Consider the following 24,816-nt stretch of genomic DNA (forward strand, 5'->3'; position numbering starts at 1 on the left):
CTAATATAACATCAAAATATCATGATAAAAGTGAACATCTTGATAGTTGAAATTGCCAGTGAACCCCTATATGTATTTTTTATTTTTTTGATCCAGGGATGACGCAGTCACAGAATTCAGTCTGAGACAGTTCTCCAACTCCAAAGACCTAAAATCAGCCATCAATAAAATTGTCCAGAAGGGTGGTGCATCTAATATAGGTCAGTAAATAACAGTACACAGTAGTAACCACCCTGAGCATACACTGAGAAAGCCAAAGAGCACAGATAGCACATACTTTCCCTCAATTTTGCCCTATATCAGATTTAAATGTGAGCTGGGAAAAGAAGTTTGTTAGATTTTAAATGATAAATCAACCCAGAGTTCATGGCAAATCTTTCTGTTACGTGCTCTTTTTCATGGGTTGGGCCACTGCCCCTCAAAATCTCTGTGCACAGCCCTGCTTTTTGAGCCACTGTATGAAGCAGTTCTAAAAGTATTTCACTTGGTTAAAATTTGAAATTGGAACTATGAATTCAGACAAATGGTTTAAGGAAATGCTAAACTGTTTTAGTTGTAGGTGCACTAATAGTTTTCAGCAGTGTTTTTAAATCCTGTTGCTCTCTCTGCTATTCCTGAATGCTGGAAGTATTTAAGGAAAACATTTAGGGCAGGACTGGACCCATAACACTGATACAGTTAATTGAATGAATGAACTCTAGCCTGTTCTGTACTGATTCTGTACTCGTTGAAGGCAAGGCTCTCTCCTACATCAACAAGCATTTCTTCAGCGATGCTAATGGCAACAGAGGTGGAGCACCGAACGTGGCTGTGGTCCTGGTGGACGGCTGGCCCACTGACAATGTGGAGGAGGCCTCGCGTCTGGCCAGAGAGTCGGGGATCAACATCTTCTTTGTCACTATCGAGGGCCCAGATGAAAATGAGAAACAGAATGTGGTGGAGGCCAACTTTGTCGACAAGGTATATATCATTCATTGATTAATCAAATGGGTGCCTTCAATGCTTACTTTGTAAATGAAGAATTGCCGGATCAAAAACAACAAGGCAAAATCCCATTGTTAAATTAACACTCCTGGTGTTCAGTTGGGTCTCACCAGCTGGTGTTAAAAATGAACTCTGATTACACTTGTTTTGATTAAACATTATTGCACTGGATGGAAGAGAACTTGATCATTCAGGATAAGGTTCAAGTGCCTAACCAAAGATAACACTAATCACCACAATGGTGACTTCAAATAAATAATTACAAAAAATAATAATAACACAAAATCAGCAACACTAAATAAAGCTAAAGCTTTATAAACTCCCAATCTTTTGCACACATGAAAACAATTCCCAAAGTTACTTATAATAATAGAACATGGCAATGTTGAATTCTGAGCATTTTCAAGCATTCTCCCACGAGATGTTGAGACATTTAATTTGTTGTCCAAGAGCATATTTTATTTGCAGTTGATGTACATTGTTGTGTGGCTGTAAGACAGATTTAATTGTTGTGGTGTTTGCTGGTCTGTTCTCTGGTTTTCCTGTTCTTGTTGTTCCTCTTTCCTTCAGTAGACTGCTTGTTAACAGCAGGTGTCATCACTAATGATCAATCATCACTCATAGAGTGTACCTACTTTATTTAATTATCTGTTTGGGCAATTTAACATTCAACACTACAAAATGTAGATTCAACACTGCTTCAGTGTTAGTTTTTAACACCAGCTGGTGAGACCCAAATGAACACCAGGAGTGTTAATTTAACATTGGGGATTTTGCTGTGAATGATTAAGAGGCATGGAGACAAATGCTGACCAAACGACCTTAGCTTTCCCGGATCATACAACGACGTCACTAAACAATGACCCATGGACCGCGTAGGGATGCCGTGGTGTGAGTTTTTGATGGTTAGATTACCGTCTGAGAAACAAATTGCAGTTAAAAAATTACATTATTTGCACATTTTCTTATTATGTAACAGAACTAAGGCAAACAATTCATTTCATATCACAATTGAACGTGTTAGTGGATGCATTTCTATGGGATATATGGATGCTAAGCGCAGCCATACAATAGGAAAACTGATAAATACACAAAATATAAATAGGAGGTATATAATAATAGACTCTCCAATATTGGGCACAACATCGCTTTTCTGTATCCTGGGCACGCTTGAACATTACAAAAAGTTGCATCTCTCAATTCATCCCTTTTATTGCACCACAGAAAAAAAATATTAAACTCACTTGTTTGTTGTTGGATGATTTGTGAAACATCCTGTCCCATTGTTGTTTATATTTAGATGATTTCTGTCCTCTGACTTCTTTACATCCGCTGAGTTCAGTACCCCTTGGTAATTCAAATGCTCCCAAACAGATAATTAAAGTCACTTTTTTGGAGGATATAAATCTGGTAGATCAAATTCATCTGTTATTTCTTTGGAGAATGTGTGTTTAAACCCCAGTTTCACATGAATTGAAAGTTCCTCCTGATTAGCATTATTAGCAGCGTTGTCCCGGGCTGCGGTTTCATTTTCTTGGGAACTCTTTTGATCAGGAACAATATCAGCTTTATTTATTTTTAAAAAATGAATATAAGCTTGATTGTTTTTTCGACATTTTCGCTGAAATTAGCCTACTATTATAAGAAAATATCGCCAGTTAGACACGCTCTTTCTCCGCTTTACTGTGCTTAGCAACTACAAGCATCAACCAATGAAAGAGATTTTGCATGAATAAAGAAAAGTCAACACACCTGCACGCTTTCTCTCTCTCTCTCCCTCTCTCTCTCTCTCTCTCTCTCAAACACACACAGAGACACAAACCGTTGCAATTTGACAATGCTCTGGTTAATGCCGGATCGTCTAAAACAACTACCGCAAATATCCCAAATCTTAAATTTTTCGGAACAGGATCCAGCTCAAATTAAGCTCTAGGTGCCTTTCAGTATTATTTTTAACCAGGGCTGTCAATGAATGAAAATGTTTAATCAAATTAATTACATGATATGCCAATTAATTAATCAAATGTATCATAGTTATCAATATTTGCGGAGAAAGTCCCCCAAATAAAAATAACTCAATATATAATATATATATATATATATATATATATATATATATATATTATACTGTACTGTATATAGAACAAAGAACAAAATGCTATCTTTAAATACAATTTTTCTATCAATGTGAAAGAGGTTGGAAAGAGAAAGGTTGGAAACATCCTTACAATGAAAGGAAAAACCTTTATGAATAAAATAGTGATAATACTTTACATTAAGGCTGTATTCATTAACATTAGTTAACTCAATTTGCTAACACGTTAACATAATTTTTCACTCATCCCAGCACTATATTTTGAAAACCCTGATTTAAATCAGAGATACATGTTTGTAGCAAACCACTAATAACAGCAAAAACAGTTTAAGCTTCAATAACGGCACCATGTCTGGACGTGGTTGATTAAAGGGGTCATGACATACTCTTTTTGTATAATTTTATTTTCTTCCCTGATTTCAGGGTTTACACATAATGCATATTCAACACATTGCATCTGAATATATTAAACTGTTCACTCACTGTAAACACAGCAGAGATTAACTATCAGACAGTCATGACATTTGAAATATTTATCAAAACTGTCGAAGACGTCCATCTAGTGCATGTTTACATACACCAACCATTAAAAATAGTGCAGATTGGCGGGAGAACGTGTCCAGGACCGAGCCATGTTCTTTGCTCAAAACATCAAGATGCAGCAGCTGAATGAAACAGTGTCTCCTTTTCAGAGTTGTGACTTGACACCGCGTCTTTTAAAAGCAGCGTGAGATACATGACAATGGTCAAAGATGTCTGCCTAGTGCATGTTTATATACTAAATAATATAAAATAGTCCAGATGGGTCCTCTTTGGTGTTCAAAAATAGTTAGTAAGCCACACCAGGCCTGTCCGTCCTGTTCTCTCTCTGTTTCCGAACTGAGCCCCAGTGGGCGGGGCCAAGTATACAATGATGTAAAACATGCATTGATGTTGTTGCTATAGATGCGGTCATGAAGTAACGGACCCCCTAGTGATGTAGGAAAATTGCAGAAGTGGAGGACGAGGCGTTTTTGCAGCAGTTTCAATAAATGCTTTTATTGCATTGGGGATTAAGTTTTGAGTTCTGAAATTTACAGTATGTTTTTATAGTAGAATGACCTCTTATGTCAAAATATCAAGGAAAATGTGATTCCTCATGACATGACCCCTTTAGTAATTAGTGATTTGTGTAACAACAAAAATCCAAAGACCGTAAACAAATCATATACTAATGATTTCTCACTGGATTAGTATTGGAGCTTGTAGTGGATATATCTCTCTTATTTCTGAACATATCTCTGCTGTGTTTGATGCTCTTATTGTGTTTACTGTTTACCAGTATGTCACAATGATCTTTGATAGTGACAACAGAACTGTATTCAATTTAAATAAATGTTAACATTTCACAATTAATGTAATTCTAATATAATTTTACATTGTGGTGCATAACTGCAGTATATAACTTGTAAAAGTGATACAGGGGGTACTTTAAAACTATCTGTGATCGGATTGGTATCGGCCAATCACAGTGTTAAAATACTGATGATTGTATCAGCCCTTCAATTTCCTGATCAGTGCACTATATCGTGGAAATTCTGAAATAATAGACTCAGAAGCAAAGGCTGTCTTTCTGTAAGTTTAATTTCTTGCAAGAAGTTGTTTCAGTCACCATTTGGGATGCCAAAGCTTTCTTTTGATGAGTGAACACAGAGTTTATGTTACATTGTTTTTTATCAGTATCTGTGGAGTGCAACCCCCACCTTCGCAAACTCCACACACAGCTACTCTTGCTTTCTTCTCTGAGAGTTTCGGCTGTTAATTGTCTCAAGTCGCTAACCTTGCTGTTATCTTAAACACCCACACTAGAGTAAAAAAAACAAAAAAACATCTTCAACACACACACAGAACATTAGTTCAAATAGAGGACAGCACAGTTCAGAAGAGGACAGCATTAAAAGCAATGAGTAGCACAGAAGAATAAACTGTAAAATTATAAGACATGTGGATTGAGCATAAATTCTGTAACACTCCCTCATCTGAGCGTGAAACGCTCACTAAACAAAATAAACAGAAATCATGAGGAATTACAATTAATTATATATCATTCAGAGTAATACAAATATGATATTGCAAAGGGCTGTTTTGTGCTAACATAGGTTGAGCAAGCTCTTTAAGGAAAGAGAGAAAATTATATCACATTATTGCACAAGTTCATCATTATAATCATGATAGGGTGGGACCCATTCTGGAACTGGGTTCATGTCAGGTTGTGCAGGATCATAATCAGGTATACTGGCATTTGATTTAAGTTGTACATATTGACCCATTGATGAAGTAATCATTTTAGTGATACATCCTCTAGTCAGAGGAATTAAACATGTAAACAATGCGAGCAGTGTCAAAATCACTGTACCACAGGTCATGCCACACCCAACCATTCGTATGGGTTCCATGGCTTCCTTGTTGGCGCCATTGTCACTTGATTTCCCCTTTGGGCCTTCCTCCTAAATTCTCAGGGTGGTGTTGGTTTCTTCACTGGGATCAGGATATAGTGCTCACTGTAAGAACACTCCCCCTGCTCCCCAGACTTTCCCTGGACAGAGAAGTGATTCGAGCCCTCTAGGTTTTCGCCAGGGATCAATGCACACTTTCTTGTTGTCCTTCTGCTAATGCTGTTACTCTCTTACAATGGCTTGCATGTATCCAGGTGGCTCTCTCTGCGACCTTCACTGCTGTTGCTGTTGTCAGAAGCACCTGATACCGTCCTTGCCAACTAGGAGATTTCCAGCTCTTTCTCCTGTAGTCCTTCACCACCACCCAGTCACTGGGTTTCAGGTCGTGTAGCTGTCTTTCAGCTCCTCTGGGTAACCCCTCCTTTACCTGTCTATGAATGTCACAAAGCACAGCGAACAGGGTTGCACAATAACATAACATTTCATCCTCACACTTGTCTGTACCTGTCATGTGCTGTCACTGGCCCTCAACCGCTCCTTTGCCCTCTGGCGGATGCCAACTCGCTCCTCCCCCGGTGGACACCAGTGAGTCCTCCAGCCCCTGGCGGATGGAACTGCTCCTCCCCTTCTCGGCAGATGGCCGTGATTCCTCCGGCTCTCGTCGGCCGGCAGCAACCCCTCTGTCCCCAGGCAGAAGGCTGTGGCTGCTCCCCTGGCGGATTGCAGTGGCGAGGACTCCGCGACAGCACATCTCTCCTCCCTCCCAGGTTTCGGCACCACTGTAACAGGTAAAGGACAGACAAGGAGCAGGCGTGAACCAGCTGAACAGTAAACATAATGTTAAATGATAAAAACTCAACATAAAACAAACATAAACACAGACACACATGCAGTGCTGCCATGTGTGTCTCTGGCTACCCTTTATCTCGCTCTCCCACTGATTCAGCGCCGGCCGTGCTCCATCACGGCCCGGCCACGCCCTCCTCCTCATCACAATGCACTTCACATTTAAACACAGACACTTTTGCCAGCAATAAAATTGCGTTCAACAGCTCAGCCACCAGAGTACTGTGTGATATGGGTTTGCCAGTGGATGTAAGAAAATCTCTTTGTTTCCGAATTGCCCCAAAATCATGAACTACCCTAAATGCATGTCTGCTATCTGTGTAAATGTTAGCTGTTTTTCCTTGTACATATTTGCATGTGTGCTCAGAAGCCTGTGCTGATAGGTGTGTGGCCAGGGGCCCTGACTCAGTTGTGTCATGTAAAGAAACCACTGCAAACCCCACCCTGGTTTTACCAGTCACTGGGTCTCTGGAAGCCGAACCGTCCACAAACAATTCCAGTTCCGCATTATCTAATGGTGTGTCCTTGAGATCTGACCTAGGGGAACAAACAGAAGTTATTATTTCCATACAGTCATGTGGCTCCCCGTCCTCTGCTGTAGGGAGGAGAGTTACAGGATTTAAAACATTGCAGCGTTTAATAGTAATATTGGGAATTTCTAATAGCACAGCATTGTACCTCAACCACCTTGCTGAGACAAATGCACTGTTTTTTGTTCCAGCAAAATCATAGACACAGAATGTGGCACCAGAAGAGTTAAATCTTGATATTCAAGTTCATTGATGCCAACACTGCTTTTCTGCTGCTGCCACTGCCCTCAAACATTTTGGCAACCCTGCTGCAACTGTATCAAGCTTTGATGAAAAGTATGCAACGGGCCTCATATGACCTCCATGCTCTTGTAAAAGCACTGAAGTTATATACCCTTTTTTTTCATCAACTGTTTGACTGAATGGTTTCATCATATCTGGCAACCCCAGCAATGGAGTGCATTGCAGAGCGTCATGGTTACTTGTGTAACCTCCGTTCCCTGATGGAGGGAACACTAGGGGTCACTCTTGGGAGCCCGAGACACCTCTGGTCTTTGATAAAACCCGGAGGTTGTAGAACCTTGCACAGGTGTTGGGTGTTGCCCTGCCCGCTGCTCTGCAAATGTCTGTTAGAGAGGCACCCCTGGCCAGGGCCCAGGGAGCCGCTCCACCCCTGGTAGAATGGGCTTGTAGCCCTACCGGGGGCGGCATGTCCTAGGCGACATATTCCATAGTTATGGCATCAATGAGCCAGTGGGCATTCCTCTGCTTGGAGACAACGCTTCCCTTCCGCTGTACACCAAAGCAGACAAAGAGCTGCTCAGAGACTCTAAAGCTCTGCGTGCGATCCAAATAGATGCGTAAAGCACGCACCGGACACAGCAATGACAGGGCTGGGTCTGCCTCCTCCTGGGGCAGCGCTTGCAGGTTCACCACCTGGTCCCTAAAAGGGGTGATGGGAACCTTGAGCACATAGACCAGTCGGGGTCTCAGGATCACGTGAGAGTAACCCGGACCGAACTCCAGGCACTTTTTCGCTGACAGAGAACGCTTGCAGGTCACCTACCCTCTTGATGGAAGTGAGCGCAGTCAGGAGGACAGTCTTCAAGGAGAGTGCCTTAAGCTCGGCTGATTACAAAGGCTCAAAGGGGGCTCTCTGTAGACCCTGAAGAACTATGGAGAGATCCCATGAAGGAACGAGGCGTGGCCTGGAGGGATTCAGCCTCCTGGCGCCTCTTAGGATCCTGATGATCAGGTCATGCCTCCCTAAGGACTTACCGCCGACTGCGTCGTGGTGTGCTGCTATGGCGGCAACGTACACCTTCAAGGTGGAAGGGGACAGCCTCCCTTCCAGCCTCTCCTGCAGGAAGGAAAGCACTGATCCGACTGCGCATCTCTGGGGGTCTTCGCGTCGGGAAGAACACCACTTAGCGAACAGATGCTACTTAAAGGCATAGGTCTTCAGCGTCCCGTCCAGGGGCCAGACATGGAGATTCCAGAGGTCTGGGCACGGGTGTCAGATGGTGCCCCGTCCCTGAGAAAGAAGGTCCTTCCTCAGGGGAATTCTCCAGGGGGGAACTGTCGTGAGGAGCGTGAGGTCCGAGCACCACGTCTGGGTGGGCCAGTAGGGTGCTACCAGAATGACCTGCTCCTCATCCTCCCTGACCTTGCACAGGGTCTGTGCAGGCAGGCTCACTGGGGGAAACGCATATTTGTGCATGCCAGGGGGCAAGCTGTGTGCCGTGCGTCTATGCCAAGGGGGGCCTCGGTCAGGGCGTACCAGAGCGGGCAGTGAGGAGGATTCTTGGAAGGCGAACAGGTGCACCTCTGGCTGTCGAATCGACTCCAAATCGGCTGGACCACCTGAGGCTGGAGTCTCCACTCTCCCCTGAGGGTAACCTGTCATGACAGCGCGTCTGCTGTGGTGTTGAGGTTGCCTGGGATGTGAGTGGCTTGCAGCGACTTGAAGTGCTGCTGACTCCAGGGGAGGAGACGGCGGGCGAGTTGTGACATACAGCGAGAGCGCAGACCGCCTTGGCTGTTGACATATGCTACCATTGTCGTGTTGTCTGTCTGAACTAACACGTGCTCGCCCTGGATCAATGGCCGAAACCTCCTCAGGGCGAGCAGAATTGCCAAGAACTCGAGGCAGTTGATGTGCCAATGCAGTCGCGGACCCGTCCAGAGGCCAGCGGCTGCGTACCTGTTGCAAACAGCACCCCAGCCCATTTTGGAGGCGTCTGTCATGACCACGACGCACCTGGAGACCAGTTCTAGAGGAACACCTGCCTGTAGAAATGAGAGGTCGGTCCAAGGGCTGAAAAGACGGTGACAGACCAGCGTGATGACCACGTGATGTGTCCCGTGGCGCCATGCCCATCTCGGGATTCGAGTCTGGAGCCAGTGCTGAAGCGGCCTCATATGCATTAACCCTGAGCGGGGTGGCCACCGCCGAGGATGCCATATGCCCCAGGAGCCTCTGAAAAGTTTCAGTGGAACCGCTGTTTTCTGTTTGAACGCCTTCAAACAGGCCAGCATCGACTAGGTGCGCTTGTTCGTAAGGCTCGCCATCAAGGAGACTGAGTCCAACTCCAAACCGAGAAAAGAGATGCTCTGAACCGGGAGGAGCTTGCTCTTTTCCTAGTTGATCCGAAGCCCTAGTCGGCTGAGGTGTGAGAGCACCAGGTCCCTGTGTGCACCCAACAGGTCTCGAGAATGAGCTAGGATTAGCCAGTCATCGAGATAGTTGAGAACGCGAATGCCCACCTCCCTTAACGCCCTTGCAAGGGCAGCCTCTGCGACCTTCGTAAAGATGCGGGGAGACAGGGACAGGCCGAAAGGGAGAACTTTGTACTGATACGCCCGACTCTCGGACGCAAACCGCAGGAAGGGTCTGTGTCGAGGAAGGATTGAGACGTGGAAGTACGCATCCTTCAGGTCATCGTCCGCCCGAGAGACTGCGCCGTGACCTCCGTCGCTCAGAGAGTGAGGTCGGTCGCCGAGCGCAGTTCTTGCATCAATCCCAGGGCGGGACTACCCTCGTGCAGTTCCTTTAGAGCCTTGGCGGACTTGCAGGAGAGCCATGTCGTGCAGGGCGGAGGCGGCTTGTCCATCGGGACCGTAGGCCTTGGCCGCCAGAGACGACGTAAACCGACAGGCCTTGGACGGGGGCTTTGGGCACCTGCGCCAGGTGGCAGCGCTCTGCGGGCATAGGTGTACCGCGAGCGCCTTTATCCACCGGGGGATTGCCGAATAGCCCTTGGCCGCCCCACCATCGAGGGTAGTGAGGGTGGGGAAGCTGAAAAGATCGGGACCAGGCAGTATAAAGTGCCTCCTGCGACCTTGTCAGCTTTTCATGCACTTCTGGGAAGAAAGGAACGGGGGCGGGGCATGGCTTTGAGCGGCGCCGCGAGCCCAGGAACCAGTTACCGAGCCGCGAGGGTTCAGGGAAGAGCAGTGAGTTCCACTCTAGCAGACGCTCGCGGCTGCCCGGGAAAGCATGTCATCATCTCCATGTCAGCCTGTGACTGGGCAGTCGTCCCCAAAGGGAGGAGCCCAGCTGAGGCTTCCGACTGGATGAGCCCGCTCTCCGATGCTGCGCTCGAGAGCTCATCACTTTCGCGGGCTCCGAATAAGAGGTCGAACTCGCCGTAAGACGAGCCGGCAGACTCATCTGGAAGCCCGATCGGGGCAGACGAGCGTGCTGGGGAATGGGTCCCCAAATTGCCCCCAGTGCTAGCCGCGCTGGCCTCATACCTGTGGGTAAAAGGACCGAGGCGGGGAGCCTCTGGGGTGGCTTGCTTTCTTACGTAGGCGAGCCGCGACCACAATGTTGCCATGGACATGTTCTCGCAATGAGAACATGACCATCCACGAATGCTGTCTCCGCATGAGCAGTTCCCAGACACGAAAGACAGTGATCGTGACTGTCAGAAGGCGAGAGATAACGAGCACAACCAGGAATAACACACAATCAGGAATAACACACAATCGGAAAAGCATCTTTAGAAAGACGTTCCGTGTGTGCCGCTCTTTTAGTGAAATATACTCTTTTAGAGAAATATACTCTTTTATTTCTGCCGAAGCGCCCAGGGGCATTCTCTGCAGTGCACCAGTGCAGAGGGGGGAGAAGCCGCTGAAATGCGGCGTCAGATCCAGCAGAGGTGAATGAACAGTAGTATTCAGCTCAGTGAGCATGACCGTTCGGCTCCGAAGAGAAAATCTGAATGAGTGGTTGCATACCAGCTCCTTTTATACCCGTATGGCCGGGGGAGTGGCATGCAAATACCACTCGCCAATTTTCATTGGCCTTTTATCAAAGACCAGAGGTGTCTCGGGCTCCCAAGTGTGACCCCTAGTGTCACTACATCGACACAACGTCGAGTGAGTGACAGATAGGGAACCAATTTTAACCTCCCCTGTCCAGCTAACTTTTATCTTTTGCAGCTAAACCTTTCCCATATATCATGCTGGACAGAGTCCTCCTTTTCTGCGTAATTTACAATACATTGTCTACAATATGATGCAACACCCAGAAAACCCATTACTTGTTTTTTAGTAACTGGCTTAGGAATTTTCATTATTGTTTCAATATGTTTGGGTGATAGGGATTTTCCCTCAGCTGTGATCAAATGACCCAAAAATGTAACTTCACTTTTGACCCACTGCAATTTTTTACTTAGCTGGCTTTATGGCCATTTTTTGCTAGATGTTTTAATAGAGCTATAGTATCTCTTTGCAGGCGTCCAATGAGGGAGAACAAATCATTAGATCATCAACATACAGCAGAAGTGCACTTCCAGCTTGCAATGAGAGATTCTCAAAGTTTTCTTTCAATTCTGCATTATAGATAGCCAGGCCGACCCTTGAACCAGTCGGGTCCATGTGTATTTTTTTCCCCTCAAATGAAAAAGCAAACCAGTATTGCAAACCTTTATCAAATGCCTGTGCTCAACAATGATTCAAAAACTGGGGTAATACCCTCCTTTACTTCTAATTTCAGAGGATATTGCTGTTTACATGGTCTGTATGAAGATTTTGGAGTGATCACAACCGGTTCAACATCCTTTATCAGACCTACATCATATTTGCTTTGGGCCCATAAATCATTTGGCACTTCAGCCAGTTCAGCAGGCAGTTCCCCCAGTGCGACGAATGCTGGGGAACACTGTCCACAATTTTCCTGAGCTATCTGAACACCCCTTGAGGTCTCGATAGTATGTCGACACTATTCTAAATCTCAGCATCTGAGCGCTATGCCAAACTTCACAATTTCGCATCATTACCCAATCATCTGTGAATGTGCACTGTTTTATCCAAGGACCTAAATTTTACCATTCTACTTTTTCCCATTTTAATAATGAAATGTGTGGTCTGGCATTGGGTACCCGATATTGTGTCTCTTCTGCGATACTGGGCAGCTGCACTCCAATTGCACATTTATCTTCATTCCAAAACAACCAATCTGTTTTCAGCCAATGCTTTCGTACAGGTTTTTCAAACCAATCCTTCTCATACTGTTCATCTTGTCCTTTTGACACAAATGCAGTACAGTGCAATGAATCATCTTCTATAAAGTCAGTTCCTTCTTGCCTCGTGTGTGTGTGCCAATTCCAAAACCTCACTTCCAACTGTGCATTTTTCACTTTCAGTCAATTGCCATTCATAAGCATATAATAGTGTGTTCAAGTTATATTTTATCATCATGTTTTCCAGTGGACCCTCTCTTCCCTTCCTGGTCACTACCCCTGAAGCTCCTGCTATTAAATTGTGGCCCAGCAAATTCACTGGGCAGCAATCAGACAGCAAGAAAGAGTGTTTGATATTGCCCTTGAAATTGTCAGTCACAGACAAAGGTGTGGTATAATATTCCTTTGCTACTTTCCCTGTAACCCCAATAGTTTTCACAAACCTGCCATCTTTGGCTTAGTTTGAAATTCCTTTGTCATTATTACTGATTCTGTGGCACCAGAATCTACCAAAAATGTTATTGGGGTGTTTCTTTTTTTTTCAGATTAACAATTTTATTGGTTGCTTCTCAATATGACACATAACAAATCAAAACATTCATATACAGAGTGAACCATTAAACCCCATTGTTTCCCTTCCCCCTCCCGATCCCCAACCCCACCCCGAACAAACATCCCTGTGTCCAAAGCCCGAGTACACACGCAGATAAAAAAAAATATATATATATATATATATATATATATATATATATATATATAATAAATAAAAATAATAATAGATGTTTACTTATCAGTGTAATGACTCCCCTGCTCTTACTTGAGCCAGCACTAAAGAAAACATGTCCACCCCATATCTTCCCAAATTTTTCAGCTTCCTGCAGGGAAAGATGTGTTTCTTGAAGAAACACAATATTATATTTCTCACATTTAAGAAAATAAATAACCTTCCTTCTTTTTATGGGGTGCCCCAACCCATTCACATTCCACATGAAGAGAGACAATCCACTCATATTAACATTTGACATTTTGACATAGATTGTGTGTCAAAACTAAAATTATAAAGACCACATTCCAACATTAGTGCAACAATCAACCCCAGAACTTTCCCCAAAACCAAACAAACAGAAAAAAGAAAAGCGTGCGCATTTACCCTGTGCACGACAGCGCCAACAAAATTCTAAATTCAAAAAGTCGATGTATGCCTACAAGAGCCCCTGCAACACTTTTTCCGTCGAATTGCTCAAGTTCGGTGTTTCTATACAAATTTTGTGAGACAGAATTACATAACAGATAATAATCTAAAAAACAAACTCCAGCCCATAGGTGAAAAAAAAAAAAAAATGTAGATTCATCCCCTTAATTGTCTCAAAGGTATGTTCCTCCACAAAACAAACTCCAGCTGCTAGCGGAACCAGCACAAAAAAACAAAAAAACAAAAAACGGGCCGTTCAGTTCTTCGGGCAGTCAAACTCACGGCTTACTCACTCCAATGTTTTTTTGAAGGACATTGCTTGCTCTGGGCATGTAAATTCTCTACGTCCATCCTTAGTATCTGTTCTCAGTTTGGCGGGAAACATCAGAGCAAATTCGACCTTCCATTGATGTAAGAGTTTCTTGCATTCCCTGAATCGTTCATGTTTCTCTCTTGTCGAATTCGCAAAGTCTGGGAACAAGAAAATGCTGTGATTCTTCCAAGAAAGATTTCCTTTGCTCCTCGCCTCGCGTAACATGAGATCTTTATCAGATGATCTCAGAAATTTGGCAAGAATTGATCAGGGTCTGTCTCCCTCAGCGGATCTGCGAGCCGGGACTTTGTGAGCTCGCTTGATTTCCAGCTTATGGCCTGATATGTTGAGCAGATTTGGGAAGAGCTCGTCTAGGAATTTCACCAAATCTCTGCCTTCCTCATGCTCAGGAATTCCAACAATTCGGACGTTGTTCCGCTGATTACGATTCTCCAAATCCTCCGGTTTTTCCCAAAGGCATTGCAAGTCTGTCTTAGTCGCTAGCAGATTAGCAGCTAATTCCCTCTCCGATGACTCCAGATAATCAATCCATTTTTCAACATCCGACAATCTTGTAACCAACTCACCATGGAAGTAATTGATCGACGTATTTCAGCCAAATCCTCCAAGTGTGCAACAACCTTCGTCAGCATTGCTGACACATTCATCAATTCACGCCGGATTTCTTTCAGTTCACTGTCTGAATTGAATCCGGGGATTCCGGCCTGCCGTGCGGGGAATCAGCATGAGCACATAAGAGTCTTTTAATGTCTCCAGAGCCCGAGGATTTTGAATTTTTTGCATATTGTCTTCCTAGAACAGTTAAGAATCTGAGTGTATGGAATCTCACCAGTTTATGACACAAATAGCATTTAAACTAGCAAAGTTCGCAGAGCTCGCCACTCACACGTCCGCTCCTTGCATGGCACCACGCGACTCCCTGTTGGGGTGTTTCTTACTATCAGTGTTAACTTTGGCATCGCCCTATAAGCCCCATCAGAAAACATGATGCATTTTGTTCCCTGTGTGTCATGCATGTGTGTGTGTGTTTTGATTTTGCTCACGTGTTGATGTATGTTGCTGTTGTCCTTCAGATGTCACCTGATCCGTTCCCAGTCCTTCAGCCAGTCATTCAGAATCTTCTTCATGCTCTGCTGCTCCCTTAAATGCTGGTTTTGAATGTCCTTTGTTCTTAGGACATTCTTTTGCCCAATGCTCAATTGCACCACAAATGAAACAACCTCCCTCTTTTTCCTTCTTAGGGCATTCTCTCGTCCAGTGCTCCATGGACCCGCATGTGAAATATTTCCCATTGTTTTGAGTTCCGTGTGCTCTGGATCCGCCCCTCATTCGTGCTCCTCTTCCCCTAGCTTTCTCTCTGCCCCTCCCTGCATGGGATCCCTGTGCTTCAAAGGCATTCAGCTGAGCCATTTGCAGGCGTGCTGCCATATTCTTTTCTTTTTTCGTTGTTTTCTCATTCAGAGATTTCTCAGCATGTACAGCATATTTTTCAACATCAGCCAGTCTTTCAGTATCACAGTCAACACAGTGTTCACGCACATGTGCTCTGATATCAGTTCTCAGTCCTTCAACAAAACGGTCATGCAAATGTGCTTCCCAAGGTGACATAACGTTAGTGTCCGGTGGCTTTTCAGTACCGGTGTGCATTTCAGTGAGGCGAGCCACATTTTCATTTGGGCCTTGTTTGCTTGCTGATAATTTATGGAGATCCATGCACCTCTGGAACGTAGCTCTGATGCTGCTCATCAGGTGGTTCACTGAATGTGCATACCCCGAGCCGTGTTCTTCATTATATGAGAGATCCAGGTTGGGGAATCCTGACGATACCCATCCCCATTTGAGCTTCATTTGTGTATCCAGTAATCTCCGTATTTCTCCAGTGGAGGGTCGAAACTCTGAGATTAACTCTTTCAACTGCCACACATACTCTTCCTCCCCAACTTCCTCCACATCAGGCAATGTTTGGGCCACTTCTTTGATATCAGCAAAAGTCCAAGGTCAATATACATACTGAACCTCACAATTTCCAGCTGCCACCTGAATCTGCAGCATTTGGACAGTTGCTGCGCAGGGAGAGAGTTCAACTGTCAATTTGGATACCCCTTGTTTGCTATGTAGCCATGTTGTTACAGGTGATCCGGGGTCCCCATTATAGGGAGGGGGTTGCTTTTTGGGTTCTGCTGGAAGTACTGGGGCAAATGGTGACACTGATCCATTGCGCTGCCCCTCCTGTAACCCATATTCCTCTGGGTGATGTCATGGGGGAACTGAGTTCAAATCAGGATCGTCTGAATGTTTCAAACACTGAGACAATTTGTAAGTTTTTCCCGTCCCTGCCTGCATTTTCCTTTCCCTAAAATTTGCTTTTGTCAGCCAGTCTGCATGTGCTTTCCAGTCTGCTTGAAAAATGACATGCTTCTTTTGTTTCCTTTTTGACATATTGTTATGTTCCTCCCTACTTCTTTTTTCCTTTTCTTCTAGCTTCTCTCTAAGTGGTTTGAGTTGCCTCATACTGAAACTCCCTATTTTAGGAAACCCACACTCCACTACCCAGACTCGCAGTTGATCACAACATCCAGTGCCATAATTAGTTATCATGTATTTACAATTTGGAGAACCCAAATTGGGTTCATCTACAATTGAATAATCCCCATTTTTGCTTTTGTTCGAACCCATACCATCCAGCTAGCGGTGTCACTGCAACAGCCCTAGTTAAAACATTTACAACTAGCAGAGTGTCCTGGCCCTAGTGACTGGAGTACTCAAGTGATTCTCTAGCGGTCTGCCTTGACCTGCCCTAGTGACCCGTCGGCCAAAATAATTCCCTGAATTATTTAGATCACTGCCCTTTACCCAAAATGTCTTACAAAATGTTTCCTCTTACCAGAAAGAGAAGTCCTGCTTGAGTCAATCTTAGTAAACCACCATGGTTCTTTAGGCCAGAATTTCTGTTACATTGGTTTTTTATCAGTATCTGTGGAGTGCAACCCCCACCTTCGCAAACTCCACACACATCTGCTCTTGCTTTTATCTCTGAGAGTTTCAGCTGTTAATTGTCTCAAGTCGATAACCTTGCTGTTATCTTAAACACCCACACTAAAAAAAAAAACTTCAACACACACACAGAACATTAGTTCAAATAGAGGACAGCATAGTTAAGCAGAGGACCACATTAAAAGTAACGAGTAGCACAGAAGAATAATCTGTAACATTATAAGGCATATGTGAAATGAGCATAAATTCTATAACAACTACTACTTTTAATTGGCTGCGTTTCTCAAAAGCATGGCAAGCTTAAGTTGATCGTAGAGACCATTGGCACCAATGGTTTCTACAATCTACTTAGGCTTATGATGTTTTTGACACTGCCAGTCTTGGTAAATGTTAGTTTGAACATATGCCATTACATTTTTAAAATTAAAAGTTGTATGTGTTAACATTAGTGAATGCAATATGAACTAACATCAACAATGAACAATTGTTTTTTTTTAATATAAATTAACATTAGCCAAGGTTAATAAATGCTGTAAAAACATTATTCATTGTTAGTTCAAGATACTTAATGCATTAATGTTACTAAAGTTAACAATGAACATTACTTTTAGCCAGGGCCATTTCTGACTATAGGGCGAGATCCTTTTTTGGCACCTCCAATTGGCAGCATCTCGTTTTCTTCCTTTCATGGAACTAAGGTTACATTAGAAACCGAGATGTTCCCTGTCAAATCGGTTACTTCGATGCTGACGCTGTGGGAGCCATATACCGTAATGCTGTGCTACTGATAGGGCAATGCCCACTAGACAACAAGATAGTAAATCGGCATTGCTATAACCACACCTTCATATTCATAAATAGGAAGAACAATAAACCATATGGCTCGATGCCAAGACAGAGACACTAGCCATACTGGGTAGTGGTCCGATGTCTTCTCACTTAGTTGTAAGGAGGGGAGGAGGACGGTCAAGCAACTGGCCAAGGGCTTCGATACAATGACACTAGCCAACAGGGTAGTGAAACATTACTCGCATGCACTCATTTACACCAGTGGGAATAGAGAGACCACAGATTTTATCTAACACTGAATACAATGACACTAACCAACTGGTTAGTGAACACTGGACAGTCAATCCTCTTTCTCAGTGAAAATCTAGGAAGAGAGAGAAGATACATGCAGGTTATAAAACCTAGCAAAGGCATTAGGGGAAGCCCAATCTGGAGCCAGACATACTGTATGTCTTCTAGTTCAGTTAAGTTTAGTGTATTCATTTATATAGCATATTTAAAAACAACAAGAGCTGAACCAAAGTGTTAAACAACTATAGATACAAATAACAAACAAATAAATAGAAAATTACATACAAATAGTAACAACAATAACAAGAACATTGTATTGCAAACTCAGTTAAAAAGCTATAAAAAATAAAAATAGGTCATTTAAAAGTAGCAGTGAACAGATATGATCTAATATGAAGAGAGACTGTTTCAAAGACTGGGGGCTACCACAGAGAAAACCCGGTCACCCTTGGACTTGTGAGTGAAGCACAGAAAGAAGAAATTGATTAGATGACCTAATGGATCTTGGGGCAGAGTAAGGGTGAAGGAGATCACTTATATATTGTGGTGCAAGTCCATAAAAGGGACTTGGAAAACCAATATTAACACATGAAAATCAATTCTGAAACTGACTGGTAGCCAGTGCAGTGAGGCCAGTACAGGGGTAATGTATTCCCAAATAAAGGTCTATTCGCCACATTCTGAAACATCTGCAAATGATCTAGAGAAGCTTTAGGAAGACACATATATAAATAGCTACAGTAAATTAACCTAAATGTGATAAATGTATGAATGACTGTTTCCAGGCCATTTCTTGAGAGCATATTTTTTTATTTTAGCAATAGATCGAAACTGGAAAAAGCTGCCATTTATGACTGATCTGCTTGTCAAACTGCACAGAAAAATCCAAAATGAAACCAAGATTTTTTACATTACTGTGTAAGTTGGCAGACAGAGTTCCTAACTGTTACCAATATCTATGGTGGAAGCAGGAGAACCAAAAAAAAAAAAAAAACAAACAAAAAAAAAAACCTTAAAGGTGCACTCAGTCATTTTTTCCCCATTAAAAAAAGTTGAACTCCTAAAGACATGAATTGTAATTTTGCAACATAAGCAGGAAATCATGAGCACTCACATTAAAATGAAGACTCCAGTCATATCAGTAACCTTATAAATGCTGTTTTATTCTAGATGGAGAGGGTCCACACATGGGAGCTGCCATGTTAGAATCACATGACCAGCCGAATACTACTCGCGTAATCTCGGTAACAGTCCTGTTATTTGACACTTTCACTAACTGACTAAAGTAATTATGGCTGACTGTGAATACTACGTTTCTACAATGGCATCTGAAATTGAAGACTATTGATTTTAAATTATGCTGCATCCAAGCCGCTAGGTATCAGTGTAAGTCCAAGATGACACAAAAACAAAAGTTACTGAGTGCACTTTTAAGTTTTCTTATCATTAAGCTTCATCCCATTTTTTTTTTTGTCATCCAGGCAGTTTAAAATTTTTTACCAGGGAGCAACTGCTGTATTAGGCTATCTGATTTAACTGGAAGATAAAGGTGTGAATCATCAGCATAACAATGGCATGAAAAATTGTATTGCTAAATAACTGAACCATGGTGAAGAATGTACAAAGAAGATGAAAGAAGCCCTAGAATTTAACCTTGAGGAACACCATACAAAATGGGTGCCTGCAAAGAGAAAAATTACCTAATTTAACAGAAAATATTATCTCCTTGCGGTAAGAGGCAAACCACTTAACACAGGTCCCTGAATGCCAAACAGTTATGTTAATAAAGCTCACACCTGAAAATAACTGAAAAAATAGGCTAGAATGACACTGGCATTAGGCATTGTAAAAGTATGTCATGATCTACTGTGTGAAATGCTGCACTAAGGTCTAACAAAATCAAAATGCAGCATGATCCAGAGTCAAGTGAAAGGATGGTATAATTAGTGACTTTCAACAAAACAGATTCAGTACTATGCAAACCTCTCAAACCAGACTGGAAAACATCAAAGATATTAAAAGTGTTCAAGTAGGATAAAAGCTGAGAGAAAACAATTTTTTTCCAAGATCTTAGAATAAATGACAGGCAACATAAATATAGGCCTGTAATTTTTAAGGTAATTTGGATCAAGATTGGGCTTTTCTAACAGCGGCTGGAAATAAAATCAGAGAAATATTTATCTTTTGCTTCCTTGACATGAAGCATGAAGGCGAAAGGTACACACAAAACTTTGAAACCAACCGTAGGTAAATCAGATATTTGGCAATTTTAGAGCGTTAACACAGCATGTTTTTTTTTCTCTCTTCCCATTTTGTTTAAGTATGGGAATCTGAAAAAAATAGCCTATAACACCGGAGTGGGACAGAATCTTATGGGAGCGGGACTGAAAAATCCACGTAGGCCTGTACCTGTGGGCTTTTGCCAGCAGGAGCGGGACAAAACATGAAAGTTGCGGCCGGGAGTGGGACAAAATATGACATTTGTTTTGTTGGAGCGGTAAAGAATCTCGCAGAAGCGGAGCTGAAAAATCCATCCTGTGCAGACCTCTACCTGAGAGCACAGGTGCACCCATTAAGCCAGAGTTGAACTTTGTCTTTCACTCTGGGTCTCCGGTTAGTCCAGAGTATCAGTACGTGCAGTGTAACGATAATCACACTGGGCATCAATTGAAACGAACTGGGCCACACACAAGACACCAAAGTATTTTTGATATGCATGTGTGAGTATGAATTGTCAGATGGTCCATCCCTCTGTCCTTGGGGCACCAGCTAAGGAGTTTCACTGTAACAGTATATGGATGATCCAAATGGACCATTCAGTAAATTAGAAATATGTAAATTGGTCATTGTGAGTTGGTCATTTTATTAATCTGAAGGATTTGTGAGATTCGGATTAAACTTTAGATCCCTTAGTGTATTATCAATACAAGGAAGACAGTTGAAATAAAATGAATTTTATTTACAAAAAGATTTACAAGAAAAACTAACAACTACTAAATGGTACTAATATGCTAAAAGATAATATAAATGAATAGGTAAATAAAGTGCATACAATGGAAAGATGCAAGTGGTTGAATTGGATGTATCAGTGGCAGAGTATGGATATTATTATCTTATGGAAAGATAAATTAGCTGTTTCTCTGTTAATTAATAGGGTGAAGATCTTATTTTTTATTAAAAAAAAAATAAAAAGATTATTTGCTAGACATTTGTTACACAGGTTATGCAATCTAAAGAAGATTAGAAAATCATGAACTGATAGGATACACTAATGTTCAGGGCTCTGGAATAGAAGTTTGGATAGCGATATTTACATTCTGCTTGATCGATCAAGGGGTTCGGTGATGGCGATGTCTTATACTCATGGTTCGGGTCCACGTTACAGTGGGGAAGGAGCTGTATTCTGTTTCAACAGCCTTGGATACGAAGAGCTGAGAAAATACTGATATCCTGAGAGGGTTCTTGCAATCTGGAATGCGCAGATGCAGCCCTTATGTCAGTGCCAAAAGTTTCTTTATGTGGAACATGCAGATGCATGAAACAAGGCTGGTATTTCTGTAGTTATCTCCCTGGTATGGGGACCCTAAACTTGGAGTTGCGATTTTCTTGTAGTGAGACTTGATACTTGGTCGATCTTCTACTGTATCTCTTGGATGGAGACTCAGAACATTGGACGATCTGTTACTTTCTCTCTCTCTCGCTCTATGAAGCGTAGACTCAGAATGTTGGATGATCTGTTACTGTCTTTCTCTCTGTGAAACAGAAACTCGGTGTCTATGGATGGGAGATGCAGAACGTGGTGTTACTGTTTTGTCTCCCACCACTCAGGCTGGAAATACAGTACAAAGGTTTGTTCGATTGTAAGGATGCTTTATAGCTTCCTGATGAGGCAGAGATTCCAGTTTGACACCTTCCTGTTTCAGGGTTATGATTTGCTGCAGAGCTCAGAGGAGGCCCACACAGTGTAGCCCACCCTCCCTTCTCATTGTGAAACTCATTTGCATAGTCTAAAGTTCACAGTTTGAACAATGTCTTTAAAGTTTTATATATGCATTGTTCACTTTCCAAACCACTTCCAAAATATTACTGCCATTGTTCTGAATGCACAGAGTCTAAAATGGTACTGAAAGATGTAATATTACCAATGCATTAATTTATAACTTAGTTCAATTTGTGTTAACTATTGTGGTAATCAAACAACTGCAATTAACATAAACAGTTCTGAGAACAAACATGGAGTGTATGTGTTGCATTTGGTGTCCATTTTAGGGCATATGTATGTACATTTTTGTCTTTCTTTGTGACTTCTCTGTTTCAGCGTTTGCCACATGCAAAGTTAATGCTGCTTCAAGAGGTCTTGAGGAATTTTTATGGTCCTTCTCAGCTCAAACTTTAGGATGGGGTTTGAGATGTTGAGGATTTTGGTAATAAGAAACCACTCTTTGTTTCTTCCTAATATGTTGGAGGATCTGGGGTTTTCTTTCATGCCCTGCTTGGGAACTGTTTTAGTTGGTCCACCACGGTCCAATCAAAATAGAGCCACTTTTCTTCACCTTGACAGATTGTGCAATCAACTGGCTGTTGGAATGCTAATTTGTCCGATTGTTCACCACAGTAGAATTAAAAATATTGACAAACTCATGTGTAGGCATCAATGAACTGCCAGGCATTGGATGAAGTAAAACAGCAAGAAAAACACAGAGACTGTTGGGGTATAGACAAAGAGCATGACAATATGAATTCAAACACAACAGGGCTATGGTCAGAAATAACAATATCACATATGTCAAAGTTAGTAACAGAGAAACCAAATGATAAAACTAAATCAAGAGTATGACCCTTCTGGTATGTGGGACCTGACACTGATTGTACAAGGTTAAAAGAGTCCACAAGACATAAAAAGTAATTTACCAAGGGTTTAGATGGACAGCAAAAATGTATGTTCATACCTTCCAAAATTAAAAGTCTCTAAGTGCGAGACACCACAGAGGACAAAAAAGTAGAAAATTCTTGAATGAAGTCCTTACTGATTTTGGGAGGTCTCTAAACCAGCGCACACACCAAAGGAGTAAATAGGTCTTTACAGTTCAAAGCTTGAAAATTCCTCAACAAAAATTCTCAAAAAAAAAAATAAAAAAAGAAAAAAAAAGAATCCTAAAACAAAAAAGTGTGGCTAAGCCACCACCTCAACCTGTAGTCCTTGGAGAACAAAATCATCACTCGACTTCTGAGAGGGATGGCGGAGTGGGTCCAGTGCCACCGCCCGGCTACCACATGGTGGCGTATTCAGGATCCGGTGAGCCCCGAGACCCTTCTTTCTTTCTCTCTCTCTCTCTCTCTCTCATTCTTCTGTCTCCCCTCCTTCTCCTGCTTTCTGTCCTGTTCCTCCTCTCCAGAAATGGGGAGGAGCCCCTCCCATACCGGCTCCTTGACTCACTACCCTATGCACTACCCGCCGGTTTCCCCTGCCCCTCTCTGCTCTCACTCCCACGGTGGTGGACCTGCTGTCACAGGTGCAGGCGTGGAGCCTGGGCCGGTCTGTTTGAGCTGCGGGGAGCCTGGGCATTTCCGGGAACAATGCTCGGTGATGGAGGTAGGGACATTGGTTTGGGTCCCCGATACGCCGCAGGCTGCCCCCCATCGAGCTTGTACGTACTGCATACCTGTGAGTATTAAGGGGGGTACATACCAGGCCTTGGTGGATTCAGGTTGCAGTCATACTTTCATCCATCAATGCCTGGTTCAAGACGAGGCTTTGGGGGCTAGTCACAAGGTGAAGGTAAGGTGTGTGCATGGGGATGTCTACAATTATCCTTTAGTGACCGTGACAAAAGCATAGTGTCGAGGCTGCGGTTAGTTTGCGCCTCACCCATCTGCTAATTTTGGGCACAAATTGGCCAGTGTTTTCCACATTTTTAAGGGAAATTTGTGTGGTTGGGTCCTGTAACACAGTATTTTGGTGTGAGATTTGTGATGCGCTGGCTGGGGAGGCGGAGCCAGGGCCGTCTATGTCAGTTTCACCTCAGGATGACGTAAGGGAGGGGGAAGTCTTGGCTTCCCCAGCCCTTAGAGGATTTCCCACAGGGGATTTCCCTCTGGAACAGACCAAGTGAGAGTGATTGATGGTCACCATCTTCAAACAGACATTGCACTCACCTCTATGCATTTATTTATTATAAACGACCAGTCATATCAAGTGACGCAGGATGCTCAGACAAAGGAAGATACAACCCAGTTATTGATGCCAAGGAACTGTTGGGAAATGTTATACCAGACAGCTCATTATAATCCGATGGTGGGTCACTTAGGGCAGAAAAAGGCACTGAAACATCTAATGGCCTGTTTCTATTGGCCAGGCATTCGCAGAGATGTTCGCAAATGGTGTGCGGCATGCCGTGAACATCAGCTAGTGAATCCGCCGGCCACCCCAAAAGCACCTTTGTGCCCGCTTCCTTTGATCGAGATCCCTTTCGATATAATTGGCATGGACCTCTTCGGGCCATTAGAGCAAACAGCATGCGGGCATCGCTTTGTGTTGGTTCTGGTGGTCTACGTAACACGATATCCGGAAGCAGTGCCTTTGTGCAACATCTCAGGACGTAGTTTTGTGGCACTACTCAAGGCACTACTTTTTTGTCACGTAAACTATGTGAGCTGTACGAATTATTGGGCATTAAATCGATTTGGACAAGCGTGTACCACCCGCAAATGGACAGCTTGGTCGAACGGTTTAATAAAGCCCTGAAAAACATGATTCGTAAGTTCATGCACAAAGATGCTTGGAATTTGGGATAAATGGCTTGAACCCTTGTTATTCGCAGTGCAGGGTTCTCCCCATTTGAATTATTGTATGGGCGT

General features: G+C 43.1%; 1 protein-coding gene across 10 annotated transcripts in view; it reads left to right on the forward strand.

Annotated features, from left to right (window-relative positions):
- Positions 1–24,816, forward strand: part of LOC127411731 (vitrin-like) — a 117,533-nt gene that overhangs the window by 73,165 nt on the left and 19,552 nt on the right. For all 10 annotated transcript variants that reach the window (XM_051647444.1, XM_051647446.1, XM_051647447.1 and 7 more), the window contains 2 exons: positions 97–200; positions 734–960. In XM_051647444.1, the coding sequence (XP_051503404.1) occupies positions 97–200; positions 734–960 (331 nt within the window). The remainder of the gene's footprint in view (positions 1–96; positions 201–733; positions 961–24,816) is intronic.

The sequence above is a fragment of the Myxocyprinus asiaticus genome, chromosome 21 (genome assembly GCF_019703515.2).
Source record: "Myxocyprinus asiaticus isolate MX2 ecotype Aquarium Trade chromosome 21, UBuf_Myxa_2, whole genome shotgun sequence".
Classification (NCBI taxonomy): domain Eukaryota; kingdom Metazoa; phylum Chordata; class Actinopteri; order Cypriniformes; family Catostomidae; genus Myxocyprinus; species Myxocyprinus asiaticus.